Consider the following 22,106-nt stretch of genomic DNA (forward strand, 5'->3'; position numbering starts at 1 on the left):
TTATTTAGCAGTTTTACTTAACCAAATCCATTCTCCTTCTTTATGGAAAAATTATAATGGGTTTCACTTTTTAAGCTCTGGTTTTTTTGAATCTTGATGAAGATAGAATGTCAATTGTATTAGGCAACATTGTGGATTGGTAAATAGCACCTGGACCTGGACGACTGGGAATGAACTACAGTGGTGCCTCCCCACCTCACCACACCCCCCGTGTCCATGAGGGATACGTTCCAAGACCCCCAGTGGATTCCTGAAACTGCGGATAGTATCGAGTCCCTGTCTACTGCTTTTTTTTCCCTATACATATATACCCATGGTAACGTTCAGTTTCTAAGTTAGGCACAATAAGAGATTAAAACAATAACAACTAATAACCTAGAACAAGTATGAGAATAAAATAAGGGTTACTTGAACCCAAGTACTGCGATACCACAGTTGTCTAATCTGATAAGAGAGGTGGCTACTAAGTGACTAAGGAGTGGGTAGCATATACAGTGTGGATATGCTCGGCAAAGGGGTGATTCACATCCTTGGGTAGGATGGAGCTGGGCTGCATGATATTTCATCACACTACTCACAACAGTGCACAATTTAAAATTTATGAGTTTTGTGTTTTTTTTGGACTATTCCATTTTCAGACCTCAGTTGTCTGCAGGTAACCAAAATCTCAGAACTATCAAAACCATGTATAAAGGGAGAGGGCTACTGTACTTATCTGGTGGACAGCCAGAGCTTTGGTCTGCCCTGAGTGTGGTGCATTCTTTTACCTGGGGGTATCCCTTGCCAGGACTTAAAGAAGTATGTCCATAGGATTGTTACAAGATATTTCAGTCCTTGTATGGAGTGTGGGGCTTTTACGCCAGGAGTAATTTTCACCCATGGGGTTTCATTCCTTCATAACTGAACTATACCAATTAAGGAGCTAAATAATAGTCCCTAAATTGCTATGAGGACTCCTGCTGAAGATAAATTTTCAAGTTGCCCTGTTGTGTTCCTGTTTTTGTTTTTTGTTGTTTTGAGTTAAGGATGCTAAGTAGTCTTAATTCAGGTTGTGTGGACTTTGGTTATTTAGTTCAGCTAACAACATCCATTAAGAGTGAATATTGCAGATATCCTTTTGGTATTATCATAACCTGCATGTGAAATATTGTTTATTGTAGTAGGAAGAGAGTTGTGATGGATGTTGAATGTCAAGTTCTTGCTGTATATGAGGTAGTATGGGTGGTCCAGGGCAGTTCAAGATAAGGTAAATGGGAGAAGGTTGAAGTTAAATAATAGAAGATAATAGTAGAAGTAATTACCTAACAAAAAACATAGATGATAAATACATTGAATTCCTCAGAAGAAGAAACCCTTATAGCCTCTAGAAGCCAAGACGAGAATTAAATGTGTGTTTTTACATAGGAGTAAAGAGCATTCCAGGGAGAAAATACAACCAAAGGTAATAATTGCATTTTAGTTCTTAGGTGGGTACTTTACAAAAAAAAAAAAAAGAAGGCTTTAGGGATTAGCTATAGGTGTTGTATGCCAGAAAGTGAGATTGTAGATAGAATGTCTTCTTTTCAATATAAGCTCACCCAAGAACTTATTTTTATAATCTTTTTCTAATTTTTCCTGTCCAATATGGTAGCTGTTAACTACATGTAACTATCAAGCACTAATCAGAATTGACATACACTATATATACAAAATGTACACCAAATTTTGAAGACTTGGTATAAAAAAAATCTAATGAATCTTTTATATTTATTTTCTATTAAAATGATACTATGTTGGACATATTAGATTAAATATACTATTAATATTAATTTTGCCTGTTTTTACTTTATAAAAATTGAGATGAAATTCACAAATTTTAACCATTTAACAAATATAACCATTTTAAAGTGTATAATTTAGTGGCATTTAGTACATTAACAATTTTTGTAACCATCATCTCACTCTAGTTCCAAAACATTTTTATCACCTTAAAAAGAACACCATATCCATTAAACAGTTATTCCCTTTTATCCCCCACCCTCAATTCACTGGCAGCCACCAATCTGTTTTCTGTCTGTATAGACTTATCTATATTTGATATTTCATATAAATGGAACCATGTAATATGTGACCTTGTGTGTATGACTTCTTTCATTTAGCATTAACATTGTAGCATATTAGTATTTCATTTTTTTAGATGATGTTATATTAATTATTAAAAGCATAGTGTTGAAGTCTTCCAACTATTATTGTAGATCTATTTATTTCTCCCTTAAGTTTTGTCAGTTTTTACTCTATATAGTTTGGGACCCTGCTATTTGGTGCATATATATATATATATATATATATATATATATATATATATAAATAGGCAATATGCAAATTAGCCGGGTGTCACGACCTCTCAGGAGGAGCTGTGTGTGCAGATGGGCGGGAGGGGACTGCATGCCACCCCCAGCCCCAGTGGACACACACCAGTGGTGGGGGCATGCTCCCAGCAGCCATGGTGCGGCTCGGAGCATGCCCCCGGTGGGTGGCAGCAGCGGCCGGAGGGAAGCCAGTGCTGGCAGCCAGGGGAAGGAAGGCCTATTCTTGCACGAATCTTCATGCATCGGGCCTCTAGTATGTTTATATTTGTTACATCTTGATTAATTCACTCTTTTATCAATGTATAATGACCTTTGTCTCTAACAATTTTTTACTTTAAGTAAGACTCTGGTGTGTTGTTAATATATTCATCCCAGCTCTCTTTTGGTTATCGTTTCATGGAATATCTTTTCCCATCCTTTCATTTTTATTTCATTTTTTTAAATATATTTTTTATTGATTTCAGAGAGGAAGAGAGAGGGAGAGAGAGAGAGAAACATCAGTGATGAGAGAGAATCATTGATGGTCTGCCTCCTATACATCCAACACTGGAGGTCAAGTCTGCAACCCAGGCATATGCCCTGACTGGGAATTGAACCATGACCTTCTGGTTCATAGGTGGATGATCAACCACCGAGTCATGCCAGCTGGGTCCATCCTTTCATTTTTAACCTGTTTGTGGTTTTGGATATAAAGTGAATCTCTTATAAATAGTATATGGTTGCATTGTGTGTGTTTTTTAAAATCCTTTCTGTCAGTCTCTGCCTTTTGATTAGAGTTTAATCCACTTACATGTGAAGTCATTAATAATGAAGTACTTCTGCTATTTTTCTGGGTTTTTTTTGCATATTTCATTTAGATTTGAAATTATTGACAACAAAAAGAAATTAACAAGCCCAAAATACAAAAAGAAACCTTGAAGTATCTGATTTCCACAGTTAATAATGGCTTTATATTTATACTAGAGGCCCAGTGCATGAAATTCATGCACTCGGGGGGTGGGGGGCAGGGTGTCCCTCAGCCTGGCCTGTGCCCTCTTGTAGTACAGGAGCCCCCGGGGGGATGTCCGACTGACAGCTTAGGCCTGCTCCCCGGACATCCTTAGCACTGCCATGGCACTCCCCCTGTGGAAGCGCACTAACCATCAGGGGGCAGCTCCTACATTGAGCGTCTGCCCCTGGTGGTCAGTGCCCTTCATAGCAACCAGTCGTTCCGCTGTTCAGTCAATTTGCATATTAGCCTTTTATTATATAGGCTAATAAATGAATTCACCTGCAGGATCGGGCAGAAAACAATATCCCCTTAGGGGTCCAGAATTCCGAGAGGGTGCAGGCCAGGCCGAGGGACCCCACCCGTGCACGATCGGGGCCGGGGAGGGATGCCGGAGGTTGGCCAGCCGGGGAGGGACTGCGGGAGGGCTCCAGGGTGTGTCTGGCCTGTCTCACTCAGTCCAGATCAGCCAGACCCCAGCAGCAAGGTAACCTACTGGTCAGAGCGTCTGCCCCTGGTAGTCAGTGCACATCATAGTGAGCAGTTGAGCGGCCTTAGCATATCATTAGCATATTATGCTTTGATTGATTGAATGACCGACTGGATGACCACACACTTAGTATATTAGGCCTTTATTATATAGGATTGTTTTGTTTTGTTAATGGGTTTATATTTACCAATATGTCACACTCCCTGATCTTTATCTGAGAATGTCTTAATTTCCTCTTCACTTTTGAAGGATAATTTTGCTATAGATTGACCATTCCTCCTCCCCCTCCCGCCCCAGCTCTTTAAATGTGTCATCTCCCTGCCTCTTACCTCCATTATTTTCTATGAAAAATTGACTCTTAATTTTATTGAGGCTCCTTGTATATAATTAGTAGTTTCTCTCTTGCCCCTTCAAGATTCTTTGTCTTTCAACAACCTAAATGTTTATGTCTTGGTTTCTAGCTCTTTATCCTTTTTGGAGTTTAACTTCTTGGATGTGTAGATTTATGTATTTTACAAAGTATGGGAAGTTTTTTGGCCCCTTTTTCTTCAAATATTCTTTCCTATTCTTTTTTCTCCACAGATTAACTATTACATATATGTTGGTACATTTTATAGTGTTCCACAGATTTCTTAGGCTCTGTTCCTTTTTCTTCATTTTTCTTTCTGTACCTAAGACTGGATGACTTCAGTTTACCATTCTTTAATCTCACTAATTCTTCTCCATTCTCAAATCAGCTGTTGAAACCTTCCAGTAAATTTTTCATTTTGGTTACTGTACTTACCGGCTTCAGAATTTGTTTGGTTCCTTTTTATAATTTGTTTCTTTATTGCTCATACATTGTTTTCCTGATTTCCTTTGAGTATATTTAAGACAGTTGATTTTAAGTGTTTGTATAGGAAGTTCAATGCATGTACTTCCTCAGAGATCATTTCTGTTAATTTCATCTGTGAATAAGCCAAACTTTCGTGTTTCTTTTCATGCTTCGTACATTTTTGTTGGAAACTGAACATTTTTAATATTATACTGTGATAACTCTGGAAATCAGATACTTCAGGGTTTGTTTTTGTTGCTGGCTGTGGGATGTAGTTTGTTTAGTTACTTTTCTAAACTATTTTTGTAAAGTCTTTATTCTTTGCTATGTGTGGTATCTGAAGTCTGTTCCTTTAGCCTGTGGTTTTCTCGTGCTTTGACAGATTTCCTTGAACACCAGGAGCTAAAAAAAAGAAAGAAAAACTCTCCCAGTCTTTGCATATTATATCAAGGCACTCCTTCAAAGCTTAGCCAACTTTGCCTTACCCTTTACTTCCTGCATGTGCTGAGCCTAGAGGTCAGCCCAAGATAAGAACTTAGGGTCTTCTCAGATCTTTCCTGCACGCGTGTTGTGCCTTGTGTGTGCATGTGGCTTTCTGAATTCCCCAGTATCTGAGATCAGTTTTAATAGCTCTAGTTCCCTAAAGAAACTGTCTCCCCAGCTTTTCCTCCCAGGCCTTTGGTACATCTGTTGTTGGCTTCTGTAATATTTTGTGCTTGGCAGCAGCTGATTGTTTGTAAACACTTTGTGTTGATCCTTCACATAATAGCTCCAGACACAATTCTTTGAGCTTAAGGTCTGTTCTACTCTCTCTGGAACCAGGGGCTAGGATCCCATGCTGAGAACACAGGTCGCTGTCTTTAAGACCACTACTGAGGTGTGGGAGTGGAGATTGGGGTTAGGCCAACAACAAGTAATAGTGGCACAAAGCTTTCCTATCTTTTTTAAATTGCCTTTTGGTATAACATTTGCGTGGTCTCCGTAAACCTTTGACTATTGTCTAGAGTTCTGACAAAGAAGATTCTGACAATTTTTACTCTCTTAACATTTCTGTTGAGTGATGGTCCCTTGGAGCCACTTTTTTCTTTTTTAATATATTGACTTTTTACAGAGAGGAAGGGAGAGGGACAGAGAGTTAGAAACATCAATGAGAGAGAAACATTGATCAGCTGCCTCCTGCACACTCCCTACTGGGGATGTGCCCGCAACCAAGGTACATGCCCTTGACCGGAATCGAACCTGGGACCCTTGAGTCTGCAGGCCGACGCTCTATCCACTGAGCCAAACTGGCCAGGGCATGGAGCCACTTTCAATGCCATCTTCCTCTTTATACTTTTTAAATATAACTACTAGGAAATTGAAAATTACATATATGGCTTGCGTTTTATTTCTATTGGACAGCACTGCTTTAGGGTAATAAGTTTCAGCGAATATTGAATCCATCTATGTTGCATTTGGGAGGAAAAATGTTTAAAATTTTCGAAGGCCTCACAATTAGGATTAGCTATTTGCCCTTACGCTTTTTATTCCCAGACTAAAAAGCATAAGGGCAAATAGCTAGTGTGGTATTTTTAGAGAAACTCTTTAGACTTCCTTCTACATGATGAAATGTTAACATTGTGTAATTATGTACCTATATCATTGAAGTCTCCTAAATTTTGACTAGATTCTCATTTGATTAAATGTTTAAGTCACTTTGTTTTAAGTCCAAAAGCATTCTTGATTCAATATCTCTTTAGCATCTTCGGCTTATTTGCCTGATCCCCGAATAATTGGCCTCCTAGATATGCAGCATTGCCGGCTTACCCTTGTTATTCCTTTCATCCTTGCCATTAAATGCTAAGATGTTATATGCGTGGTTATATGCATTCTCAACATGGGTAAGCTGTACTCTAAATACTTACTTACAGGTGCATTTTAAAAAGCGAGTTCTCTTTGCTTCTTCTAAATAAGGTTGCATGTGCAGAACCATAGAAGGAGTTGGCAACATATTCAAAAGTTGTGGGTACAAATGTAAGGGATTCTGCTGGCTTCCTTAGCAAAAATCTATATGTAGTAAAGGCTAACATGCAAAGTGTCCCCTTGGGAGTTTGACCAGGAGACCGGGAGTTTGATCACTCGCTATGATGTGTGCTGACCACCAGGGGGCGGTGTGGAACTAAGGAAGGCCCCAATCAGCCCTAATTGCTGGCCAGGCCTAGGGACTCTACCTGTGCATGAATTTTGTGTACTGGGCCTCTAGTCATTTTATAATGTTTACAATGAATGAATTACCTCCTGAGTGTCAACTGAATCTCTTTGAGTCTTTCTCTGACCAGAGAGAGCATTGATCTCTCATTGAATTCTTGCTATTGCCCTGAAGTAGTCAGAAGAGTATTGCTTCATCTTAGTTATAAATCCACGTTTTTCCATTAATATTTCTGGTAGCACAGATTATAAGACCAAGCAGTGTAATTTTACTGAAGACACCAAGAAACAAGAGTAGTAGACTACTGTGTCTTCTTCCTATCTGGTGGAAAGCAACTTTTGATATAACCACATGGTGGTACACACAAGGATATCATGTACCTAATTTAAATCAGAAAAACGGAACAGTGTCTACTTTTTGCTTTAAGTAAGAATTATTAACAACAGCTAACCATCAAGTACCAATTTTAAAAGTAGATTTAAAAAGATAAATTTAAAAAATAAAATACATTGTGGGGAATAGGATGTTCTGTTACTGTAAATATCCCTCTGTGAGAAATGTTATACATTCTTATTGTGCTGAACAAATGTTAAGGGATTCTAAGTATCTTTTTTGGGGGATACTATTTTGTTTTGATATAGTCTGAGGTCAGAAGTCCAGATAATCTCATGAGGCTAAAATCAAGGTATTGGTAGGGCTGCATTCCTTCTGGATGGAGGATCCAAGGAAGAATCCGTTTCCTTTTCTAGCTTGTAATACGCCTGCACTCTTTGTCTTAGGACCCTTACCATGTCCAAAGCCAACTGTGATTCTGACCTCCTCCTCTACCTCCCTTTTCCACTTAAATTGACCTTACATTGATTTTGTGTTCATTTTCTGAATATTGCTTATTTTTATCTTTATTGTTGAAAGTATTACATATGTCCCTTTTTTCCCCATTGACCTCCTTTATCCCACATTGCCCCCGCCCAGTAAAACATTACCATTCAAATAATAAGTATTTTGTTCTCTTGGAAGTGTGGTAATTTTATGGTTTACTTGAGAGAGGATGATATAACTTCACTTAACCAGCATTCAGGTAACTCATTTGCTGGGAAATTTCATCTTGATAAATCTGTAAATTATAGCACCTAAGAATCTATTGCAGAGCAACATTGCCATTAGACCAAATATTCTTAATCTCAAGTTTGTGAAACTCTTGGAATTGTATTCAAATATGAATTTTTAGCTATATGTGTTGGTAGATTTCTTTCCAGAGAAATAGTCCATAGCTTTAATCACATTTCAGTAGCATCAGTGATTACCCTAGTACCTCAATTTAAGAACCATTTCTATACAAAACAATATGACTTACACAGATCTGGCTTTTTTTCAGATCTGTTTTCTAAATTTTTGTACATTTCTAATTGCCAGTTGGTAATTGATAATGTAATAGGTGACTGTTTCTAAACTTAACATTTCTAAAACACTTTCCTTTCCTTTGTTTTTCTCTCTTTTTCTGTGTTCCTTCTTTCTTTCTCTCTACTACCTCATTCCCCAACCCAACACCTCCAGACTCATGCTGAGAGCATTTTGATGCCAATACGTTATTTTTTTTCTTTTACCTTTCTGCCAGAGAGCCCGCCTATGTGTCCCCTCCCTCCCTCCCATCCATCCAAGAAGTGGGCTTAGGAAACAAGTTACAGAGGCAAAAGAAGGGCCCTTGGAGTTTAGGAGAAAGAAAGAGGCAAGAAATGCCCCTGGGGTAAGGTGGGGGTGGTAAAAGGCACAGGGGTGCTCCATAGAGAGAGCTCCTCGTTTTCTGTAGTTCCCAATTCTTAAAATTTTTAAAAATATGATTTTATTGATTTGTTTTAGAAAGGAAGGGAGAGGGACAGAGAGAGAGAAACATCATCAATCGGCTGCCTCCTGAACACCCATATTGGGGGTATGAGCCCACAACCTGGGCATGTGCCCTGACCAGGAATCGAACTGTGACCTATTGGTTCCTGGTCCATGCTCAACCACTGAGCCACACCAGCTGGACTAGTTCCCAATTTTTAAATGGGTCATGGTTGCCTGGAAATACAGACTACATTTTCTAGTTTCCCTTATAGATAGGTTTAGTATTGTGACAGCATCCTATCTAATAAAAAGAGTAATATGCAAATTGACAGTACCTCCACTACACCCACCAGCCAATCAGGAGCGAGTATGCAAATTAACCCAACCAAGATGGCTGCGGCCACAGAGCAAGCAGGAGGCTTGAGTTTACCCAGCAATGGAGGAAGCCAAGCTTCGCGCACAGCCTGGCCAGCCCTAGACTCCACTCAAGGCTACAAAGTTTCAATTGTAGAAGATAAATAAATCCCAACAAATATGGCAGCAGCCATGGAGCTGAAGAGAGCAGGAGGCTTGGGTTGCCCCCTGCAATGGAGGAAGCCAAGCTTCCTGGCCTGCCTTGGCCTCCACTCAAGGCTACAACGTTTCAATTATAGAAAATAAATAAATCCCAACAAAAATGGCTGCGGCCACGGAGCGAGCAGGAGGCTTGGGTTTCCCCAGCAATGGAGGAAGCCAAGCTTTCCGCCCGCCCTGGCCTGCTCTGGCCTCCGCTCAAAGCTACAAAGTTTCAATTATAGAAGATAAATCCCAGATACCAGGGCCTCCGCTTGGGTCGCTGGGGTTGTGGCCAGTCTGCAAACCACCACAGGACCCTTGCCCATGCCACCCCATGCCCCAAGGGAACCCCCACCCTGATCCGGGACACCCTTCAGGGCAAACCAGCTGGCCCCCACCCGTGTATCAGGCCTCTATCCTATCTAATAAAAGAGTAATACACAAATTGACCATCACTCCAACACACAAGATGGCTGCCCCCATGTGGACACAAGATGACTAGCAGGGGAGGGCAGTTGGGAGGGACCAGGTCTGCAAGGGAGGGCAGTTGTGGGTGATCAGGCCAGCAGGGGAGGGCAGTTGGGAGGGACCAGGCCTGCAGGGGAGGGCAGTTAGGGGCAACTAGGCCAGCAGGGGAGGGCAGTTGGGGGTGACCAGGCCTGAAGGGGAGGGAAGTTGGGGGCAATCAAGCCTGCAGGGGAGGGCAGTTAGGGGTGACCAGGCCTGCAGGGGAGGGCAGTTAGGGGCAATCAGGCTGGCAGGGGAGCAGTTAGGCATCAATCAGGCTGGCAGGGGAGTGGTTAGGGGGTGATCAGGCTGGCAGGCAGAAGCGGTTAGGGGCAATCAGGAAGGCAGGCAGGCGAGCAGTTGGGAGCCAGCAGTCCTGGATTGTGAGTCGGACATCTCTCGAGGGGTCCCAGATTGGAGAGGGTGCAGGCTGGGCTGAGGGACACCCGCCCCCCCCCCCCGTGCACGAATTTCGTGCACCGGGCCTCTAGTGTTTATATAAACAACTATTTCATTAAGATATTATTATGTAAAATTTGTTCTAACAAATTCCTTAGTAATCTCTCTGCCTATAGTCTCTCCTTGTTACAAATTTTTCTGTGCTTTCAAGTTGTGTAAATCTTTATTAAATACCCTCTTTTGATAGGAAACTTATTAAGAAGGTACATAACTGATGTGTACTGGCAATATCGTAATAATTTGCCAGTTGTGTTTTTTTTTTGGGGAAAAGATATAATTGAGAACTGTTTGAAGTAATGTTAAATATATCAATGAAGTTAAAAAAAACATACAACAAAACACCTGGAAGTTTTAAACTATGAAAGGGCAGAAAGGTTTAGAAGTTGGATTAAGTTTAGGAATGGGAGGGGGAAGTTTTCTGTACATATCCATGCTGGACGAGAATGGGCCCTAGATATGAAAAGAAATTAATGGAAATAAGTCTCAATTCAGCAACACTACACAACAGCTGTGAAGACCTGGTTTCCATGCCCAGGAGAACAGAGAAGCATATGTAGGTGAGAAACAAAGACCAAAGTGGATTTCATTTCAGGGCAATGGAAAAAGACTAGTGTGTGTTATAATTTAGTAAATACATGAATACTTGCTCTGCTTGACATAGGTGATTTGAGGGACTTTCTTACTTTCACAGAAAATAGAGTATTCTGTTTGCTAAAATGACTTCAAAAGAAAAAAGGTTTTCTTACTAGGATGTAAAGGGCTTAAAATAGGTATATATGAGATCTTCAAAAAAGTCAACAGTATAAATCATAAAGGAAAATAAATACATTTGACCATGGTAAAATAAAAGCTTTGTTCTTTAAAAGACAACATTTAAAAATAAAAGAAGTCACAGATTTATGATTCACGTAACTGGCAAAGAATTAGTATTTATAATAAAAAATTTATGCAAAGAGCAAGAAGGTAGATGAGTGGATATATTATAGGCTTGATAATAACAGCAGGAGGTTTAAGAGTCCATTTATCTTTGTGTTTGGTCCTCATTTTTGCCTTAACTTTATTGAAATGCTAGTTGAAAATTCTATAAAGTAAAGGTCATAGTTACTATTAAGAATTTTAAATAATTTAGAATACTTACTATAGTTATAACCTCATCAAGTCCTTTTGACTCTTCCTCCAACGTCGACCCAAATCAATTTATGTATCCATTATTATCACCCTAGTCCAATCCAACATTACTTCTCACCTAGATTTCTAAATAGCCTACTATGGCATGAAAGGATATATTTGAGGTAATTGTTCAAATAAGACCAGAGATTAACAGTTGAGGTTCAATTTAGATTTTGAATAAAATAAAGGAAACCAAGCATCATTTTACAAGAGTCTCTTCACTTCATTAGAATGAAAGCTAGGCTGAAAAAGTGGTTGTTATGTAGTTCATTGTCAAAGTGAAGAATAGAGCTGTAGTTGAAAGTATTTTCGAAAATAATACTAAAGAACTAAATTCTTGTCAGATTTGTCTTTTTGGATAAATCAGTTGGAACAAATGCCTTTCAACTAAATATTTTAAAGACACTCAAGAGTGAAATTCTGAGAGCACATTGTTATTATAAATGGCTGTTGTGTCAGAGAAGAATAAATTGCAAATATGATACCCAGAGAGTAAAAATCCAACAAAATTTTGAATATTAATTCCATGATGGCAAATACTACTTTTATTTATTTTCCACATTTATTGGAATGGGCTTCTATTGCTTGCATGATCAGGATAAAATAGTTTGTTAGTACTTTAAATAGAAGAATAGGATTTGGTTTCGTGCCCTTAGGTCACTTTTATCTAAGGAGGGAATGACAAGTGCAAATTTTACTCTGCTACAAGGAAGAGTATGACAGAATTTGTAAGAGCTGCCATTAGTCTTTGGGAGTGGTTGCATATTTTAGACAAAAGAGTTACTGCTTTTATTTGGGGGAAAAGGAGGACATTTGAAGGCAAGGAGGTTATGAGATGAAAAACTGGTGGAAAAGATTAACCTTGTCAAGAATGAAGGTCTGTTAAAAAAAAATCCCCACACAATATCAAACAGCTTGACTTTTATGGTATTCTAATCTTAGGTTTTGAAGTTGAAAGCTGAGTTGTTAAATTAGAAGCTAATGAAGGCTATGGAAGGATGAATACAGATTTACATATTTTTTTTAAATGGTTGACAAAAATCAAGACGTGAAATTCAAATTTCATTGTCCATAAATTAGGTGCTCCTAGAACATAGCTACACTTACAATGTAAAAGCCCTTCTTAGCTTGCAGGTTGTATAAGAACTGATGTCAGACTAGACATGGACCATAAGCTAGTTTTCCAATCCTTGCTCCACGGGTAAGATATCCAGGAGGGTGTCTCCACTGGGAACTGGAGATTTCATACTCACAAGCAGTATCTGGGCCAGAATTAGATTTAGGTGTCACCTACATATGGGTGGCAGCTGAAGCCCTCAAACCAATGAGGTTTCTCCAGCAAGTGGGCAAAGAGTGGGAAGCAAAGATACCCTGGGATGGAAAGTTTGGGGCTGCAACATTCAAGGGGTGAATAGAGATGAGGAGCCCATGGAGAAAGGTCAGAGAACCACAGCCCAGCCTTCACCCCATATTTCAATAAAATATGTAAAGTGAAAAAAGGAAAGTAGAATATTTCAGACAGGCACTATGACAAGAGAAGTGACAACTGGCAATCTAGGACTTAGAACATAGATGCTGAATAGCATAGAGCTGTTAACATAGAACTTCAATTGATATTCAATAACCAAAACAAGGTTAAGTTTATGTTCAGTATATTTTTCTAAGTTAGCAAGGTATACTATTTTTAGAAAGGATTTCATCAATAATTATATTAAAAGCATTAGAACTAAAATGCTTAGATGTCAGTTACTTAGAACATTAGTAGATGAAACAACACTTAGATTTTATGTAAAGAGTATTTGCGGTTAATATTGGGAAATGATTCTGAATGGATCTAGAATGTAGTCTCTTAAGAATAGTCTTCCAAAAAGAAGGCATGAAATTCAGGTTTCAATTACTTGATAAGTTACTGAAACAGAACATTTGTCTTTATATGATTCGTGTGATTTAGATTCCAAGCTGTGAGAAGATATAAAAAACATGGTGTCTTGAGTTTCAGAATTTTATTTATAATAAATTCCAGAATTGTTAGAAAGTTATAGGTGCCAGTATTAAATATGCTAAAATATAGCAGTAATCTGTCCTGGTCGTGCTGCAGCAGGTGAAATATATAGACAAGTTTGATGAGGGCCTGTGTAATTTGACAGTGTTTGTCTCTGGGGTTTTTCTTAACTTGTTCCATGACAATCAAATGTGCTCTTGAACTATTCAAATGATTAATTGAAATAAGAGTTCTGTAGTTTTTTATTGTGAAGTTGATCTTTAAAATAAAGGTTAACCTTTTAAGTTAGTTTGTGGTTTTTGACATCTTTCAAGTAGATTACTTTCTGTAGACTATCATGAAAGTAGTAAGCACTTTAACTGATGTGATCTTTGATTTCTCAAACAAGACTGGAAGCTTGGCTGGTTTTTGTTTACAGAGAAACTAACTTATAATCTTTGCCTTTGTTTTAGTAATAGTTATGCACGAGTGCGAGCTGTGGTGATGACCCGGGATGACTCCAGCGGCGGATGGCTGCCCCTCGGAGGTAGTGGACTGAGCTGCGTCACTGTCTGCAGAGCCTCCCACCAGGAAGAGGATGGCTGTGCTGACTTTCTTATCCGTGGAGAGCGGCTCAGGGACAAAATGGTAACTGATAATGCATTTATTATAATTTTAAGCTTACATAGGATGAATTATTAATTTAAAATAATGATTAGTGTGCCATAATTTATGAGAATTACTTTTGCCCAGGATCAATGGTTATGTTTCTGGAACTCTTTTAATATTAGGCACGATGAACTATTCCTGTTTTTTTTGCAACTGGAAATAACATTAATGCACACATGTTAGAGGAGAGCTGCTTTTGTGGTTAGGTTTAATGGAAGTGTTCCTGGATAGTCCCCCTAGTTATTAAACCAGGTACACCCTGCCTCTCCTTCTCCCCACTATCTCCTAGACTGGAGGCTGGCAAGCTATGTAGTCCACAGGCCAAAACCAGGCCTGCCACCTGTTTTCGTATGGCCCATGAGTTGGTTTTAGCATTTTTAAATAATTGAAAATATCAAAGAAGAGTAATCATTTCATGGCACATGAAAATATATTTGTGGACTTGTTTGTAAGCTCATTTAGCATCTACGATGTTTTTTCTATAGAAAATGTATTTTAAGTTCTAAATTTTTCATACATGAACATTTAAAAAAGTTATTTGTAATTTGTTGATTTAAAAGAGAAGGAGTAAAGGAGAGAGAGAGAGAGAGAGAGAGAGAAACATCAATTTGTTGTTTCACTTGTTTATGCATTCATTGGTTGATTCTCATATGTACCCTGACCGGGGATCAAACCTACAACCTTTGCATATTGGGAGGATGCTCTAACCAACTGTGCTACCCAGTCAGGGCCTGAGCATTTTAAATAAATTTATTTTTAATTTTGGTTATTGGTTTCTGAATAATTTTACTATTGAATTATTTCAGTAATTTAACTTGTCTTGTTAAACTAACTTTCTTGTGCCCCAGTTTCTGCCTCAGTGAAAGGGAGAGTTATCCTAAGTCATCTTGAAAGTCTCCCAGCTCTAGTGTTTTATGAGCTTATGATTCACTCCTAACAATGTGTCTCAGTGAACCAGAATGTCATTTTAGGATTGTAGGAAACCCCAATATCTAAAGGTGATTCTGGCTTTCCATAAGATGGTAGCTGGCACATACTATTGCTAATCAATATATTTAAAAGCCTAAGCAATTATTAAGACTGGTCATTATGATGACGCACTGACCACCAGGGGGCGGACGCTCAATGCAGGAGCTGCCCCCTGGTGGTCAGTGCGCTCCCACAGCCAACCTCCTGTGGCCGGCCAACCTCCCATGGTCCCTCCCCCCAAGCTGGCCAGGCCCAATTGGCCCCAATCACCAGCCAGGCCGAGGGACCCCACCTGTGCACAAATTTGTGCACCAGGCCTCTATTTTAAAAAAGGCTTTGTAGACTTATAAGAAAGAGCTTATTGTGACTTGTCCTGGACTATAATGCTACTCGTCTGAGCTAATGGTATTGGGAAATGTTGTTGGAGGAGAAGTTGTTGATTTTAGAAACTGAGTATAAAATGGTAATGATCTAAAAATATTGGCTGTATTAATGGACAGATTATTTTAGGGTAATTTAGTAAATGACATAATCTGCATAACTAGGAGTGAGGCTGATCAGAATCATCTCAGATGGATGGATTAGGTGTTGGTCATTGTGGCTTTGACATAAAGCTAGTGCGAATAAACCTGGGATTCAGAAAGAACACAAACTTATCCTCTATGGCAGGACTTAAAAAGGAGCTCTTAGGTGTAGAATTATTATAGACTAACAAGAAAATACATTCTTCTGATAGATGCACTGACTAGGAATCAGAACACTTGTTGTTTCACCTGACCATTTCTCCTTGCGGAAGTTTGTTATCTGTGTAACAGGGACAATCAATATATCTCAGTGTAGACATGAAGGAAAAGTTATTCACTTGGAGGGTTGCCATATTTCTTGCAGAGATTAGCTATATAGTAAAGCATTTTAGGTTATGGGGACTTGTATGATTAAACTCAGAGGCAATAATGCATGGTTATAAATTTAAAACAGCAGTGTCTTGTGGAATTTCAAGACAAATAGGACAGTGACATTGAAATAAGCAGATTAATTTACCCCCTCTGCTGAGTAAGACACTTTTAACCAAGATACTTCTGAAGCAATACAGAATTGAAGTATATATTCTTTTTTTATTATCACTGCATTTTGGAATTCTTAATGTCCATTTCTGTAGATGTTTTTATTGATTGGTTTTTGTGCTGTGCCAGCACAGCCTGAGGGAGGGCTGGTGAAGGATGAAGAAAAGACAGACAAAGAAAATAAGCTGGGTCTAGGTGGATCTTCTGTGCCTGGCTGAGGCCACAGAACAGATCCAGACTGCAAGCTGAGCCTTTATTTTATAGTCAGAGGTAAACAAGGTAATTTACAATGTTCTTGTAAGTTTCACTTGTTTTGGCAGCATTTGCTGCACCTCCCACAGCCCATTACCTACCCAGGAAAGATATAGGGAGCAGTCAGAAGATCAAGCTTAATTATGCTAAGAGGGCTGTGCCCTCTAAGCTGGGACTTGTTTGCGACTTAACGAGGTCAGTCTGAGGCTTAACCCTATAACCGCCCCCTACAGGTTTTATTTTAATTCTGTTTGCTGAGTTCTAGTTTTTTTATTTATTTATCTAAGAAAGAAGTACTCTGTGACTGTTGAGTCTATAAATTTACAAAGTTCTTTCCAAGTTGATAGTTATCTTTAAAACCCTCATTTGCTAAAAACTGTTTTGTACCCATTTTGTCTGTTGGTCACATCTTAGAATCCTTTACCTTAGATAAATTCTAGAAATGAAGTGAAATACCTGCCCCTGATATCCCAAGAAAAACTTGTGTTTTTTAAGAAAGAATAGATAATTAGTAAAAAGATGTACCATGGCCATTTGTATAGCTAACAAAGAAATATTGACAATATTTTAAAGAGTGTTCATAAATCAGAATGCTGGTAATAGTAGGGAAAAGGAAAGATGGCTTTTGTAGAAGAGTTTTTGCAGCTTTTGATTTGCAATCACTTGTATTAAAATATGTCTTTTACACTTCCAGAAGGTATATATTTCACCCTTTTTTATTTTTTAATAAGAAACGATCATAAATAAAGAGTAAACTGGGATTTTTTTCAGGAAGTCAGCTTGTGTGTTTTGGGGGTAGGACCCATTCATTTATTGATTTGTTCAATCTGAGTACTCAGAAATTATTACCTGTGATGCTTACTTATAACTTTCTTGTTTTTATGATGTTCATAAAGGTAGAGTTTATTTTACTAGTACAGGTTACCCTTTTGCTGCACTAAATGAGAGCTTCTTCCCTAGTTATGTGCCATGAATAAAAGTGGCTAGAGCCTCTTGGTTTGTTGCCTCTTGGTTTGTTGCCTCTTAACTAGTAGTTCCTCTTTCGTAGACACCTTACAAATGTTATATTTTTAAGTATGCCGGAGGAAAAGTTGGAAAGCACTGAGAAAAACCAGGGTTTGGTGTTGTATTCTTCCAGACCGTTGGATATGGAATGATCTTTAACAAGTATAGATTCTCAGAACCGCTTTTCTTGATCTGTATAATAAGTTGTAGCCTCCATTGCCTTCTAAATCTTTATAGCCTTGTTTTCCTCCTTTAATTCTTGAGTAAAAATTAGTGTTATTCTTGATCACATATTTCTTAAATGCTAGTTAAAATTTAACTGCTAATTTGTATAGATAACCTTCACATTCTCCATAATAGAAAAAGAAATATTTTTGCATTAGATACTAGAGGCCCGGTGCACGAAATTTGTGCACGGGAGGAGGGGGTGTCCCCTTAGCCCAGCCTGCACCCTCTCCAATCCTGGACTCCTCGGGGAATATCCCAGGGATCAGACCTAAATCAGCAGTCGGACATCCCTCACACAATCCGGGACTGCTGGCTCCTGCCTGCCTGCCTGATCGCCCCTAACTGACCCCCCCCTTGCCAGCCTGATCACCCCTAACAACCTCTGCCTGCTGGCCTGATTGCCCCTAACTGCCCCCCTGCCAGCCTGGTTGCCCCAAACTGCCCCCCCCCACTGGCCTGGTTGCCCCCACTGCCCCCCCCCCCGCCAACCTGGTCACCCCTCACTGCCCCCCCCCAACCGGCCTGGTCGCCCCCAACTGCCTCCCCTGGCCTGGTCATCCCCAACTGCACCCCCCCCCCCACCGCCAGCCTGGTCACCCCTTAATGCCACCCCCGGCCTGGTCACCCCCAACTTCCCCCCCACCGGCCTAGTTCCTCCTCAGTGCCCTCCCCCCCCCCCCCCCCCGCTGGCCTGATCACCCCCAACTGCCCCCCCCCCCGCCAGTCTGGTCACCCCTCACAGCCCCTCCTGCTGGCCTGGTCGCCCCCAACTGCCCCCCTCTGCCAGCCTGGTCACCCCATGCAGCCTGCTGTTTACTCATTTGCTCATCCTTCACTAACCCCCCTGCTGGCCTGGTCGCCCCATGCAGCCTGCTGTTCAGTCGTTTGATCGTCTGTCACTAAACCCCCTGCCAGCCTGGTTGCCCCATGCAGCCTGCTGTTCAGTTGTTACTGTGAGGGCGTCCTGACCAATTTGCATATTAACCTTTTATTAGTATAGATTTATTAGTATAGATATTAGATAGGCCCTTCTCTGTTAGTATGACACTTTATTTTATTGGAAAACATTTTATCATATGTATAGGTTATATTTTTTTACCATTTTTAGCTGAATTGTATGTGATATGTAAATTTAAAACACTGTATTATAGTACACCCATACAGTCTTTATAAGTAGCTGAATAAACTGTCCATAATGACGTTAAAATTTTGCTAAAATATTTACTACTAAAAGTTGTAAATTACCATGGGGATATATTCTTATGTTTATATAGTAGGCAATAAAATATTGTAAATTTACAAATGTAATTAAAATTATGCTTTTAAAAGCATATTATGTGCTATGAGATGACAAAATATGGAATAGGCTACACAAAAAGATACAATAGGACTCTTACAACGTATGTATTACTTAAGATAGTCTATAGAAATAAGAAAAAGGCACTGTGTTATGTCATCAAAGTTATACAATAGTTGTTATTATAAACATAGTGACAAAGTTAATAATGGTAAAGGTAAACATAATAAAGGTAAAAATGAAGTGAAGAAAGGGAAAATAAGAAACATTTCAGGTTAGGAAGTTGCCAAAGAGATTAAGGATATGTTTTTCAGATTAATAAATATAATTAGGTTGTTGATAAAAAGTGTGGCCTATAAAAAATAAAAATGCCTGTAAGATAATAGTTTTATTGTTTAAAGTGACACATTGTAAAAATGACTTTTCTTTTCAGTTATTAGAGCCTAAAACAAAATTAGAGGATTTGTTTTCTCAGGAGAAAACATAGAAGTAGCTTTACTAACAATGAGACTCACCCCTTTCCATCATGGGACATTTTAAAAGACCAGGGACACATCTTTCTGCCTTGGATTGAACTTTATAAAAGTACAGAACAATAATTTCCTACTTGGCTTTTCCCATTGTGCCTCTGTGAATTATTGCATTGTGAAACCTCAATCTTTCACTAAAAACCAATTGCATTAACTAGTTTTCTCTTTAAGATTCAGCAGCTCTGTCTCTTGAAAGATACTGGTTCTCCTTTGACTATAATATCACTTCCTGGGGGGAAAGTGGGAGTGTAGATGGTGTTAGCATAATTTTAATTATGCTTCATTCACCAAAGTATTACTCTATCAACTATACATACATATATAAGCCCCTTTATTGACAGTGTACCATTCAGATCACCATCCATTAGCTTTCATTTTCATTTACTGACCTTAGCAATTCCTTCCCATAGCCAACTCTTCCACATCGGAACCTCATCATTATTCTTGGCTACTTTGCTTGCACAGTCTTGACCTTTTGGTCTTCATTTCAGCAGGCTGCTTTCCTGGATCTGGTTGTTATCCAGAACTGTTCCATTTGAGGAATTTTACAATTTCCTCTCATTTCTTTTTTATTCCCCTTCTCTTGCTGTACAATTTCATGCTTTGTGCCTTCAATTTTCCCCAGTTTCACTAGATTCCTCTGGCTTGAGTATCTTTTTTATTATTTTCTTTTTAAATCCAATCTAAATTTTTTTTGGCAGTCATTTAAACTACTTCAGTAGGTATTTACCTTCTGTATTTTTCCTTTATTTTATGCTAAAGGAACGTCACTGAATTCTACATTATTAAAAGAGGATATTCCCTTTTTAAAGGTGAGTCAAATATAGAGAAGCTGCTGTGTGCTAGACACTGTTCTAAGCACTGGGAATATCCGAATGAATAATGACAGAAATTCTAGTTTTTAAGATAAATATACATTTTGGTGAGGGACAAAGAAGTGTTACAATAAGTAAATAAGATTAATATGCTAAAGAGTCCTAACTGATAAGGGGAAAAACCAATCGGGAAAGAAGTATAGGGAGTTTATTTGTGGGGAGGAACTTTTTTATTTTAAATCCTTACCCAAGGGTATGTTTTTGTTGATTTTCGTTTTGTTTTGTTTTGTTTTAGAGAGACAGGAAGGGAGAGAGAAACATCGATGTGAGAGAGAAATATTGATTGGTTGCCTCCCGCACACAACCCACTGGGGATCAAACCTGCAACCTATGTGCACTCACCAGGAATAAAACCCACAATCTTTTGGTGTACAGTCCAAAATTAGCTGCTCATTTTAGGGTCAATCCATTGAAAAGATGATAAATTGTACTATTAATGAACCACTGGCCAGGGCTGTGTGGAGGAACTTTTATAATCTGGCCTTTACTTCCTTTATCTTGAATCTGTCTGCCCTTTCCCAAAGGCAATCACTTCCATGATGTTGCCTTACTTAGTTATCTTTACCAAAAGCAAGCGTTGAATTTATGGAAATGCCTTCCCCTCTTTTACATTAACTAAATAACAATAGATAGCATATTAAGAGTTTATGTGGAGTAGAGAATGTAGACAGATTGCTAGTCCTGAGGAAACAATAATGACAGGAACAATTTCCTTTTTATTGTCACAGATAAATCGTAAGCAGAAAACTAGGAAAATTTAATTAGAGAAAGCACCTTGGGCAAATCAGTTTTGCTGTTAAGGATTGGAATTGGAAGAAATGCTAATAATAATGATAACAACAACATTCATCTAGTCCAAAATTAGCTGCTCATTTTAGGGTCAATCCATTGAAAAGATGACAAATTGTACTATTAATGACTTCTTCGTATAACCATAAATTTTGTGACTTTCTCTTGGCAGTTGTTTTTCAACAGTTAACTCTTTTTTTTTTTTTTAATATATTTTATTGATTTTTTACAGAGAGGAAGAGAGAGGGATAGAGAGTTAGAAACATCGATGAGAGAGAAACATCGATCAGCTGCCTCCTGCACACCCCCCACTGGGGATGTACCCGCAACCAAGGTACATGCCCTTGACCGGAATCGAACCTGGGACCCTTGAGTCCGCAGACCCACGCTCTATCCACTGAGCCAAACCGGTTTCGGCAACAGTTAACTCTTAATATTGCCAATATTCCCTGAAGAGAAAAAACCTGCCTGTTAGCATATATATTATCTTTCTTTTAGAGCCATGTGATAGCTGTTGCCTGGAAATTAAGATTTAGTGTATTTCCCATATTACCTGCCTTGTAATTTCCTTTTTTTAGAAAACTTCAGATTAACTCTTAACTTCCTTCAGTACTCTCTTTACTAAATATACTAAACTTCCTCTTTATTATTTAATTAGAGGACCAGTGCATGAAATTTGTGTACAGGTAGAGTCCCTAGGCCTAGCCAGCGACCAGGGCTGATCAAATTTCCCACCTCCCTGCCACCGCACAGTCTCCCCCCACCCCCCACCCCCAGCGCCGCCTCCTTCCCTTGCTCCCTCAGCGCCAACGCTCCCCACCCCCAGCCACTGCTGCTGGTCGCCTGCTATGTTCCATGCTGCCCTCTGGTGGTCAGCACACGTCATAGCGAGCGATTGAACTCCCGGTCGAACTCCTGAGGAGACGCTTTGCATATTAGCCTTTATATATATACATTGGCTTACTTTAAATTAAAGTCATTCCATTCTCTAGTTATTGATTTATACTGGTTGATCTGGTCTATCAGGCTCAGCAGGATTATTTTGGCCTCATTTTTCTCCTTTATATCTGATTGTGATACATTTCACATTCCTTCCATTACATT

General features: G+C 39.1%; 1 protein-coding gene across 2 annotated transcripts in view; it reads left to right on the top strand.

Annotated features, from left to right (window-relative positions):
* Positions 1-22,106, top strand: part of SPRED1 (sprouty related EVH1 domain containing 1) — a 130,805-nt gene that overhangs the window by 49,459 nt on the left and 59,240 nt on the right. For both annotated transcript variants that reach the window (XM_079767933.1, XM_079767934.1), the window contains one exon: positions 13,798-13,972. In XM_079767933.1, coding sequence (XP_079624059.1) covers positions 13,798-13,972 — 175 coding nt within the window. The remainder of the gene's footprint in view (positions 1-13,797; positions 13,973-22,106) is intronic.

Source organism: Cnephaeus nilssonii (assembly GCF_951640355.1).
Source record: "Cnephaeus nilssonii genome assembly, chromosome: 4".
Lineage (NCBI taxonomy): Eukaryota > Metazoa > Chordata > Mammalia > Chiroptera > Vespertilionidae > Cnephaeus > Cnephaeus nilssonii.